The sequence below is a fragment of the Mizuhopecten yessoensis genome, unplaced genomic scaffold, assembly GCF_002113885.1.
Source record: "Mizuhopecten yessoensis strain PY_sf001 unplaced genomic scaffold, ASM211388v2 scaffold3015, whole genome shotgun sequence".
NCBI lineage: Eukaryota > Metazoa > Mollusca > Bivalvia > Pectinida > Pectinidae > Mizuhopecten > Mizuhopecten yessoensis.
Window position 1 is genome coordinate 471,541 of NW_018404833.1, and position 13,227 is coordinate 484,767.

Genomic DNA, 13,227 nt, shown 5'->3' on the forward strand with positions numbered 1-13,227 from the left:
GAATATGCTTCGGTTAACTTCACGATAAAACAAATATCAAACTTAAACCCAATAGCTTATACCCAAAACATTTAATCATATAACAGGTTTCATAGATATCTTATACAACCTAGTTTGATATTCACGTAGTTTTAGTTTGTAGTCTTTTTATGTCGTTTTGGTTGTTGTTTTCAAATGATTGAACGCTTGTCTCCTTGATGTGGTATGTGAGGACGTGTTCTGAATACGTTTCACCATGCATCCAGTTTTGTCAGCTCTCGTTAGCTTAATTTCAGAAAATTGTCTGCAGAAATATGAACTTTTTTTGTATTGATTATATGAAGGAGATACTTTTGAGTCCGGGGACACGTATGTTTGTTTGTGTGTTTGTTTTTAGATTTAAAAAAAAGTTATTATGAAATATCATTGATTCAACCTTGTGTTTTATTTAGGGAGATGAAGCTTTATACATCAGTGCTCCCCCGGCCTTGTTTACCCATCATATTATAACATATATACATGTATTACTATAATTAGCAATTGTCGGTAGCAGCTATCGAGCCTTTAATATCCAACCTAGGGAGGGATGGTGGTTAGTGACGTCACGGCTACATGTACAGTGGCTGAATATATGAGAGATGCCTGTCTCACTCCCGGCAAATTGTCACAAGACGTAGGACGCTTTCCTCTCACTGCAGCAAGTAAGTTTTTTTCATCTATACGTAGCATGGTCTATGTTATTTAATCCATCACAAGTGTTGTTTTTTGTCTACACCAAATATTATTAACCGTGTATGTTGTGGGTCTATTTGATTTTTTTCAGAAGAAAAACAAATAGAAAACGTTTGACAAACTTTAAATTCGATAATGATTGTTTATGTTCTTGATTCTACGGTAGCTTCTATTACAGTTTTAACATTTTTTTCTACTTGCACAGTTAAATAACCATTGCAATATAAGTTTGTAATTAACACGCTCTTTGTTCTGTCGTAAATTATCGACAGTCGTCTGTGATGTATACTATATATCACTGGTAAATATACAGCACGCACCTTGTTTACACCAAACTTAATTACTGGTACAGGACACATTTTCTGGTATCATTTCTCCTCGAGAACATATTACTTACTCATATGTTAATTGTTTCACTGACTGAAATATAAGTAATATTTATTTAAAAAAATACTTCCTAAAGACCGCATATTACTGCATAAGAATGTTCAAAACTAAACGTTTAATTAGTTTTCATTTTAACATCATTGAAGAAAAAAAACTGCTTAGCAAATCAAACATGTTACTTCTATTGGTTGTCCCCAGGCCGGTTCATACCAAAATTCTTAAAAACGGTAGTTGATGTTCCCTGCTTAACGTTCAGCACGTAGGGAAATGGCATCAACTGGTTCACCCGTTGTCAATATATTATGACCGAGCGGAATGCTGTGCTGGGTTCCTTCGGCATGGTATTTCAGTGAGATAGCACTATAAAGTCGGCATCCGTGTGCAGTCGTAAGGTGTTGCAAGGGGTGAAACTAGTTTAAGACAAGTGCCTATTGACTAGTCTACTGGCCGCGTGAGTAGTGCCCATTGACTCATGTATATACTGACTAGTGTCTACTCGCTACTATCTAACGACTAGTGTCAAATGAAAGGTGTTAACTGACTAATGTCTAATATGTAGAGTAAATTGACAAGTGGCTAACAAGTTGCTACTGGATACAGTCTAATGGCCGGTGCATATTGACAAGTTTCTTTTGACTAGTGTTTCTTTACTCTATTTTAATTACTAGTATCTATTTACTAGAGTCTATGTCTACTGACTTGTGTCTATTGACAAGTTTCTATTGGCAAGTGTCTATTGGCAAGTGTCTACTGACTAGTGTCTATTGACTAGTGTCTACTGACTAGTTTCTACTGCCTAGTGTCTATTGACTAGTGTCTATTGACAAGTTTCTACTGCCTAGTGTCTATTGACTAGTTTCTACTGGCTAGTGTCTATTGACTAGTTTCTACTGGCTAGTGTCTACTGACTTGTGTTTACTGACTAGTATCTACTGGCTAGTGTCTACTGACTCTTGTCTACTGGCTAGTATCTACTGACTTGTGTTTACTGACTAGTGTCTACTGTCTAGTGTTTATTGACTAGGCCAGGTGTCTATTGACTTGAGTTAAATGATCATGACTAATGTGTAAAGATAAATGGTTATTGACTAGAAACTTATAGCTGCATGGTGTCCAATAACAGATTGGTACTCGCAGACTGCATTCAATTCCTTCTGAAACTGTTGGTTCAGCCTCTTGTACTTGAAAAAAAAAATTCTCCGTCATACCTTGAAAAGCAACGTTCAAAGTATTCCTGCGGGTGCGCTCAGAACTAGAATGTTACAAATTACATGACAAATGTCAAAAGGCTTCAGTAAAAACGACTCTTTAGGGTCATGATTCTATTTCAGTAGAATTATATCATCTATCTTGCTCAACTGTGGCTCTATTTGACTGAGCGGCTGACGGCACTAAAATCTTTATATCAAATCTCTGTCTGTATGTTCAGTGAATATGTCAACTCCGAAGAAATAAAGCATAATAATATTATACACCTAGTAATGACAATTTGGACGAATCGATGCAGAACAGTGATGGAAGACATGCGAACACGGCTGTCACTAGCTTGTTCATTTTTTTCTATCAATTTTCAACTTTATACAGATTTGCTTGAAATATCACACGCTTCTTCAGTGCAGTATCTGACAAGGTGATCGGAGATCATGCTCAAACCTTGACGCCGAAATACCGGAATCTGACAAAAACACGTACAAGCGTCAGTCATTTTTGATGACGTCATTGATTACCACGCCTTCGAGGATACACGTATACATGTATCAACGTCGCGCGTGAAATTCACCTCAGGTTGCCCTATGCATGATACATATATGTACATAATTAAAAATATGCATTTTTCTATTTCATTTTTTTTTCTGAAATTTATTTCGATACGTTAGTTAGTACAGAAAAACATGACTCCATACTATGAAAGATACATGGCTATAGATAGTGCTTATCATTATTATGAAATGATTATAACAAAAACTGCGCTCTACTTACGAAACTCTAAATGAACAACTTGCAAGTACAAAATACATTGTAATTATTTTGATAATATTGCGTGATTTCTGTGAACTTGAACGGCGCAGCAGGTATATGAAGACTTTAAAAGATATTTTCAGTTCGATACAGGTTTGAAAACAACAGCTTTACTCAAGTCTAAATAATACCCTCTAACCAAATATCATGATAATCGTGATTGACACGTTTTACCCCGAAGCCTGATAATCGGATGGTGACACATGTTTATTTCATATCTCCGGGTAAACAAATAGGTTTTGAAATTGAAATGGCCACCTCATCTATCAGAGTTACGTTCCCTGGGTGAACGGTTGGCATGACGATATGATGGTAATGGCGACAGTGAACATACTGCCACAAACAGACGTGTGTAGTTTATAGCGTAGACATCGTGTGAACATGACCTAGCCGAGTCGTCAATCAGGGTCAACAGCTTGCTTACAATAAGTGTTTATTAATTGGATCATTGATTTTACGTGTAGTAGGAAAAGGGAGATGAGAATCAATCATAATTATCGACAAAAGTGTGAACTAATTATTGAATATTTTCTCGAGTAAGAAGCATAAGTGAACATGCTTTTAATTTTTGCCTCACGGATGAAATATTTATAAATATTTTATTAATTACATTTAAATCAAGCTTCACGCTGAATACAATGTGCGCCAAGCATTGTGTCTCGATCACGTGTTATTTGCATTATGTTAATAGCAACGTTGGGCGCCATTTTTGTATATGAACAATATCATTTGTTCGTTTTCTGTGGTGGTAAAAGACATTTGTTCACAAAGCATTGCCAAGAACAAGTGGTTAAATATCCTATTACAAAGTGACTATCATGGAATGCTCTCGCTCACGCACAATACGGACAGACGTCAACATTTCTATTTTTGGGGACGACGCATTGAGTTATAGGACATATGTTTAATAGGACGCGGTAAAGAGATTGGACTTTTTATACATAATCCATGGAAATATTCCTTGTCATTTTCTGTCAAATATAACTAAATAATTAAATCTTGCTGGTAACAAGCATTTTCATTGGCTTAAAAAATTATGTTATCAGCCTATAACGTAAAAAATGACGTCGCCGTTTGTAACGTTGGCTGATACAGCGGCGTAACAATTTCTAAAAGAAAGCAGACCATCAATAAAAGTGGATTTCCACAGGGATTGTGTAAAGTAGATTAAATTATAAGGACTAACATGAATATTTTTTTTTATTTTATGGAGCTATAACACAAAACACCGGATTAATTTCTCATCATAAACCGCTTCGCTGGGTTCCACTAAGTAATAGAAGGAAAATCAGAAAAGTATCCCTATTCTTTACAATTAAAAACGGTACAGCTCCAAATTGTTTGTGTGACACCATACCAGATAGCATTGGGGATATTTGCAGTTATAACCTAAGAAATTCCCAACATTTAAGACAACCAAACTTTATGCTTGAAACTATGCGCAATTCTTTTTTCTCGTCAACTACAAAAATGTGGAATGACCTAGATATATTTATAAGGAATTCGCCTTCTCTCAGTTCATTTAAAACAAATATGAAATCAAAAGGTACAATACGTAATAAATGTTTTCTGGTATGGGGTTCCGTAAATTAAATATACTTCATTGCCGTTTGAGAAACTGTGCGAGCTCTCTTAACTATGACTTGTTTAGATCAAATTTATCTAATACAGCTGAAAGCGCATAAGGTAATCCATGTGTCTGTCCCCTATTCACCCTGCATCGAAATCTGTTAATAAGAGAGCTACAACAGTATCGTGATGATTCAACTTTAGATTTGCTCCTATATGGCGATCATAAATTCAGCAATGATGAAAATACCTCAATTACAAAATCTGTCCAAAATTATATCAGCAAATGCAACCGGTTTGGCTGAATGTGATCATCTTTCTCTATCACTCTTTCTCTCTCTATCATTCTTTTTTCTCCTACCCTACCTATTTTACTATCCTTTGCTTCGTTTCTCTATCCGTCTTTTCTTCCTCTTTATTTTCTATTTCCATATAAAAACATAATTTATATATATTGCGTAAATTACCTTATCAAGTTATTGTTTATATTCATGTATTTGAAGAAAAGGACTGTCAAGTTGTGAAAACTTGTGTCCAATTCTTTTGTAAATATTTATTTGCAATAAAATATGTTTAAATCAAATCAAGTACGCTCAGTTTTTTGTGTTATACATGTATCTCCATAACATAAACTTCAAGTTAATCCTTAAATACTGCAATCTCTTTCTGCTCGCAACGCCGCATGAGATTACTTTTCGCGTTAAAAACAAGGAGACTGGTTTGAATTTCAATCTTCCACGAATATTTATTCCAATAATAGTAATAATCAATATTGAAAAAAAGTTTTGTTTCAATTGCAAATTGAGTATTCACGAATCAACCCTATAAATTATACGCGAAAATATACCTATAGTGGCAATCAAGACGTCACGTGTGGTTTAATAATGACGTTACAGGCTAGACCAAGACGTGATGAAAAATACTTAGAAGATTACATCGTTGAAATATGACGATGGTTAAATAACAGATTTATCGTATATTTTTGTTTCGGGGTAGAAAGGATCTATCACGGAACATCATTGTCTCGGTACATGTAATTGTTGGGATGGAACTACACGTTGTTCCGGAAACATGATGACGAAAGATCACCGGGACAGTCGACAAACCAACGTACTCAAAAAGGTTCCGGAGCATGACTAAATCTACGGTATCACGCGTGTGTCCTACACATTTCTCTAGTCGTATGCACGGGGGTTTCATGTTCACCAGCCCGGCCCTAATTCTAATCCCCTTCACTCGGTACCTTTATGTAAAATATGTGTTCTATTTGGAGTAAGTGTTTTGTTGAGTTTGTTTTACGTATGTCGTTTTAAATTATAGCTGAAATAATAGTACAAAAAAATAATTAATGATATTATGGAAAACACCGATGTTTTGCTTAAATATTTTGTCAGGAGAATAGTTTATTATGCTGACATTTTTATTTTGCAAAAACATTGAACCTTGTAACTTTGTTTTGGGAAAGGGCGTTAATAATGGCGTGATAAAATTTGCCTGTAATTTGTGGCAAATCTGTAATGTTTTCGACCTGATTTGTTACGTCCCCAAACTATGTGTTGTTCAGCAGACTGTGTTACAGAACACCTGTCACCACAGAGCTGCCAAACAACGCAATTACTGATTATCATATCATTGTTCAGGACGAGGTCTACGGCAAAATTGCTCAATGTTAAAATAAGTTATCACTAGTGTATAATATAAAACCGACGTATGTCCCAATAAACAGTATTATAATGACTGTTGATAAGTCAAACCAAAGGTTGCTATAGCGACTGACTGATGTAAGTAGTTCGAGCCGTGACGAGCTTAACAAGAGATGTCTCGATAACTACAAATGGAAAATTTGATTATCTCCCCTTATTAGTGAATCTTCCAGTGCACTGTTCTAATTTCCCTAATTGTGTGGAATGTATATCACAAATTCAGCTACCAAATGTACTAAAGGTTAAACAATGCAAGTCTAAATCATTATTTGCAACTTAATAATGCCATTCTCAAAGTGAATTAAGCCGTTCAGCACGATTATATCAAATGCCGTGACATAACAGCCTAAAAAGATCAATATACATCCACAAGAAAACAATATAGAGTGTCCCTTAATATTGGTACTCTCTTTGTACCTACATACATTTCGGCTAAAGTACAGAATACCGTGTGACGTTTCAACACTTATAAATACTAATGACTTTAAGTACACAAATGTCAACAATTGTCTAGTTCAGCGATCTCTGTCGTGTAAAGCGTAGTTGGACATTCGGGTTGTGAACTTGGAACTATATTCTGTTAGTGTATGTGTTACTGTTCTGTAATAGACCTTGATCACGGACTTTGACAACGTAATCGATCTAACAATAGCACGTATGAGCGCGTGAATGTATGCACTAGTTCATCACGATCGCGTAGTAATTTCTGAGTGGTCAATCAGACGACCGTTAACCGACAACAAAAGTCGCGTGAGGTTTATAAAGCATCCTGGTGACAGTAGAATATCGTCTTGATAAATCGGATTATCCATAAAGCCCATTCCTATGTTTACAAGTAACTAGTGTATATTATATTTGTCAAGAAAATGAGATCAGTAATTTGTCGTCGAGATTATGAATGGAGCAGGGCACGGGACTTCTGTTTTCTCTCACCTTTGAAAGATGTATTTACAGAAGCCCAAACAGGTCACAGAGAAAATAATACTTCAACATAATAAGGACATTATTACCTAAAACCCGTGAAAACAGCTGCTCTTCTAGTAAAATTGTAAACTGACTGCACATTTCTCATTTGTATATGAAGCCCGGATGACAATTGTTAATGGCGTCAATGACCCTGACTGACCCCAAAACGTCATAAAATGACTAAACGAACAAAAGCTTGACCCCGAAAGGTCACTATAATTCCCCTGTTATTAATCTCGTATTGAAGACCTACTCTCTCGTCGTAGTGTCAAAAACGGTATAACGAGATACTTTGTAGTCGTTATAACGACATTCTGTTCTGATGCGTAACACCCTAAGATGTAGACATGCTGCACGCGCTGAACAGGGAACAGGAATTACCTTTTAAGGTTACAGTTATAACATGTGACTACATGTAATATGCTTATATAACACTTAATGTTCGATGTGTTCAACAGTGTTCGTATACTTGTTTTTCCGGGGGACTGTATTTTGCACACTTGTATTGCGTTACGCGTCGCAGTCACATCTCATACAGCCTTGACTAAGCCTTCTCATGTCCGGAAAATATTGATATGGTAATTGATACAAGAAAAGCCTCGGACTGGACAGTTTTAAAGAATAACTAAGGAACGTTTATGCTGATGTTTAAATGGCAAACAGAACACGGGATTTTATTATATCACGATCTGAATTCAATCTAAATCTCTAGAAATGTAAATTGTACGAAATACATGTATTGATGTTAAAGGATGGCAGCAAACTTAACTATCTACTATTACCTCGTCACTATTAAAACATATTTGCTTTAAGTCCTTTTAAACCAAAATGCATTCCATAATATTCACATGTTGTGATGCAATCAGTTACATGTTTGAAAAAAGAAATAAGAAAACAGAAAAATCTGCCTGAGTCGAACTCTGGACTCTTATATTGCAAAGCTTTAACACTTAACGAATGTTGCCATCTAGGGATGATACAAATGCAGGGCATCGGTATGAGTGTCAATATGTGGGTGGCAAAGACTTCAAAAACAAAGAATTTGTCAGGAGCGTTACTCTAAGCCAGAAAAAAACTCCTTTAGTTTGTTTAATCATTCATATAAAGGGAGAATACTATACTCCAGGTCAGAGAATCTATGAGTGGGACTCTTCTTAACAATTATAATTGATGCAGAGATACATGCACCCTTAACCTTATTCTGCTAATAAGATAGAAATAAAATGTAAATTAGAGGACAGTTCAGTAGGGGTCGCCCACGTGCTGTCTGCGTGATCGGCCGGAAGTTCTAGTCATATTGATGGACTTGTCTGTTCTATTGTGTCTATATTAAGTATTACACGTCAATGGAGACTGGTTATTTTACAATAAGTTTGGTGATGCTGACGTATTTGTGCGCGGAAACATCACAGTCTGCCTCCAGGTTGGGTATCACATACTAATTGCGAGCGTTTGGGGACAAGTTGATGCGGAATCATATATAGAGACGCTGTTTCTATTTCATTTGTATACATAACCATGTACCGCCAGTAATTAAGTCTGAACTGCCGAAATTGTCGTATTTGTTGAACAACGTAACGCTGAAAGCGATTAACCAATGTATCTCGGTGGGCGTACCGGTTTGATGATTCAAATAACAAATGCCATCATTACTGGAGAGCACGCCATTATCATGTATAATTGTCGAGCGGGCATGTGTTACGGCTTGTTCTATAAGGTGATCAAACATAGGTCGTTATATTGATGGTAAATCAGAGAAACAGAACATCGCTATAATGGCCGTTCGGAATGCGTTTACATTGTCTAAAACTGACCTATAAATGTAGATTTCACTTTGGTTCGGACTTTTGGTGTCGACAAGGGAGCGACACTATAGCATGCGCTCTATAGCAGCAGCTTTGTGTAGAGCTAAATGTAATAATTAACAATGGCGGAGTTCAGAGGACATTCGCTGGAACAAAACCACATGACTCCTGTCAGCGTCTTGTCCCCCGAGATTCAACTAATGCCAATATCGTCCACTTTTAAAGAATTAATAAAAATAGAGATAATTCAACCTCAATCTCGTGGGAGTTATGTCTATGTTACCAAAATATCGTTTGTTGCCTCGAGTCTCGCGAGAACAATGCAGAAGCGCTAGTCTCTGCTAGGTCTCTTTTGTGACGTCACGAAGTGACTTCTGGTTTGGCTTTGCAATTAGACACGACCGTTAAAACATGAATGTAGTTTTGCAAATAGCTCTCGGCGCTCGATTATAATATGAATTTGTTATCAGTAATAGATATGCCCTTTTATATCTTTCCTATACTGCGGTCAAAGAGTACTTACATTATAAAACAGCCACCTATTCAACATTAACACGAATATTTTAAAATATTTCAATTCCTACTCATGTTGGACTCAATGTAATTACCAAATGTAACCTGTTTCATTTGCCCATGAAATTGACCAGCCTAAAATGTACTGCGCGTTTGAATAACGCAGCAGAAAATGTCGTATTTAATCTTATGAACGTAACAAAAATTAAATATGACATTTAAAATTTGTATTTTGGTATTGTTTCTATGTTATTTGGATGTATTGAACTGCCAGTGTACATCATCCTGTTGTATGGTGGTCCTTCAATTACGGATTGTATTTTTTTAAATCAACTTTCTCAGGGTCCCAATACCCATTTATGACATACTCGCTCTGTTACAGAAATGACGACGATGGTGCCTCACGTGATGCTTGTTCTTTTCCTGGTTTGCGGGGCGGGTCTCGCCCAAGGCAATCCTGTGCTTGCCAATCCTTACATCATTCAATTTCTTCCTCTGCAGGATCGCTGTCTATTCATCTGCAACATTTGTTTCGACAAACAAGTAAGTTGTAACGCCTTTGAAAAGACCTTCGTCTAGTTTCCATTTAGTATATAATATTACAAAACCTTAATTATTCATCTTTAAAATGCAGTGAATTGTTCGACTTGTCTTCTATGTCATATTTGCCGGAAATGATTTTATAAAACCTCGCTCATATCACCACGTGATCTTCTATATGCTAATGTTGGTAATCTTAATTTCTGTAAAGGTTCCTCGTTTTATAAATTTGAAACCCTTGTAGAATCTACTTGTTTCGTTGCTCGACCTTGAACATTTTCTATTGCTAGTACATGCCTTTCTAAATTTGGGCACCAAACTTGATTTGCATACTCAATTAAAAGTATGGATGTTCGGTAAACGTTCCTCCAGGGTGTAGTTGAATCTATCAATGTTTGTATTTCCCACGTGCATCATTTTACGGATTGAAGTGTAGCTACCAGGTGTCTGGCCATTTTGTTAAAAATGAAAAGACGTCTACCGTAGAACGTCGCAATCTTGTTTTAAATTTGTTGATCTAAAAGCTTTTGAATCATCAGCGAAAAGGTAAGTATCCGTTAACAGTTGGCATATCATTAATGTTTAATTAAAAGAGGTAGTTCTAACACTGATCCCTGTGGAATACCGCTTATTAGGGAATGGTCCAGCAATACCATATTTTGCGAGTTTATATATCAATCAAATGCAGATTCAGATTCTTATTGTCCTTGTGTTTTACAACACATCAGAGAAAAGACATAAACTATACTGTATTTACAAAACAATACAATGACATACACAATAGTATACATGTACATTATGAAAAGTAGTCGATAAACAGTCTTGGTCTTGGAAAACATAGCGAAGCAAAATAGGGCAATGCTTTAAAAATTCTCCATCGGTTTCGTACCCTTTTCATCATCAGATTGTGCAATCGTATTGAGACTTGTGGCGATAAAAAAAAAGTTGACGCAAGGGCATGCAAATGGAAGGAACGACAACTATGATTGCAGTTGGTTTTAAGACATCTACATTACAATATTAATATTGAATGTCACATGATTTGCATTGTTATCTGAAGATCATGTAAAATACTTGTACTAATAATATTCTCACTAGTGTAGCCCACGTGAAATTTGTATCATTTCAGATTCCATTGATGGGGGTTTGTGCCAACACCGTTTGTCCGAAAATCAGTAAAAGCTTCTTTGAAGTCAATCAGTGGATCTCAAAACGGTGTCAAAACTACGAAAGTCTGCAAGCCGCCTTCTTTCCTCAAGACACACAGGTTCAGCTTTAGACCAACGAGAACGAGGCTTTGCCAGAATGAGGCTGTGTATTTCCCGATTGATCTCACCTTCTCATTACATAAAAAACCCGTTTTCCTTAAAGGAAATCTTAGTGCATTACTATACGAAAAGTCTTAAAACAATGTACCCCAATAGTCCGGAAACCGCGCTTCCGAGGAACTCAATAACATTTCAGTGGCTTTTCCCTTCTCATTAATCCGGAGAGGGAAACCAAAGTGATCGATGAACAAAGTTCTTCAGTATATTTAGAACTTTAATTTTAGTTAAATGTGTAGAAAAATGGATACCCGTTGTAATGGTAAATGGCGTTTTGTGGAAAACACAAGACATACAGTTTTTCACAATCTTATTTGTTGGAGGATTGGTGATAAATAAGAAATTGTCAGACAAATCAGACAAAGATTATTATTCGATTACATTTATACATCAATGAACTGATTTGTTCTAAAGGTATGAATTGTTGCCGAACAAATTATTCGGCTATGTAAACGATATAAAGAGTAGAAGCGCGAGCTCAAATATGACAATAAAATCCAACTCGAACAATACTTAACTTATTAAGAGCTTCACAAATGGAGGCGTTGTTTCATTTGGCAATTTGTATGTTTATATGAAATAGAAAATGTACGGGTTTAAGTTGATCAATTTTCGTGTACGAAATATATGCTACGTCACGTGTATTTCCTTTCAAAAAGGCTTCATACTAATAAACATTATGTTTTGAATGGGAATGTGAACTTTGGTGATTAATTAAAGATTTATTTGCAAGGTCAATAGAACACGTAAAAATGGTTTGTTGAAGGTTTAAAACATTTTAAACAAATAAGGGGACAATTAAATTGTGACCATGATATATGTGTCAGGCGGCATACATCCTTAACCCCAAAACAGATCACACGTACCCTGTGTAAGGTAACATACATCCTTAACCCCAATACAGATCACACGTATACCGTGTAAGGTAACATACATCCTTAATCCCAATACAGATCACACGTATACCGTGTAAGGTGGCGTACATCCTTAACCCTAATATAGATCACACGTATACCGTGTAAAGTAACATACATCCTTAACCCCAATACAGATCACACGTATACCGTGTAAGGTAACTTACATCCTTAAACCAAATACAGGTAACACGTATACCGTGAAAGGAAACATACATCCTTAATCCCAATACAGATCACTCGAATACCGTGTAAGGTAGCGTACATCCTTAACCCTAATACAGATCACACGTATACCGTGTAAGGTAACATACATCCTTAAACCAAATACAGGTCACACGTATACCGTGTAAGGTAACATACATCCTTAACCCCCAATACAGATCACACGTACCATGTGTAAGGTAACATACATCCTTAACCCCAATACAGATCACACGTATACCGTGTAAGGTAACATACATCTTTAACCCCAATACAGGTCACACGTAAACCGTGTAAGGTAACATACAGTTGTGGGATCGCACAACGTTACACGATGTGCGGTGTGCGCACGATGTGTGCACGGTGTGTGAACGATGTGTGCACGATGTGCGAACGATAAAAATCTGGGCGATCAAATCTTGCGCACATTTGTGTGCACGACGGACGAACGTTGTGCGATAACAATCGTGGTTGGTGCAAATTGAGGAATGCCTTAACAATATATACGGTTTCGTGTTTAAACATATAAACCTGATTTTTACGTATGTTTCTATATTCTACCTACACCTAT

General features: G+C 36.3%; 1 protein-coding gene across 1 annotated transcript; it reads left to right on the forward strand.

Moving 5' to 3' along the window:
- Positions 1 to 557: 557 nt before the first annotated feature.
- On the forward strand, positions 558 to 12,300 carry LOC110446828. Its single transcript, XM_021492144.1, has 3 exons — positions 558 to 680; positions 10,056 to 10,216; positions 11,343 to 12,300. Exons 1-3 carry the CDS (start codon positions 566 to 568, stop codon positions 11,490 to 11,492), a joined length of 426 nt encoding a protein of 141 aa, XP_021347819.1. The 5' UTR covers positions 558 to 565; the 3' UTR covers positions 11,493 to 12,300.
- Positions 12,301 to 13,227: the final 927 nt, after the last annotated feature.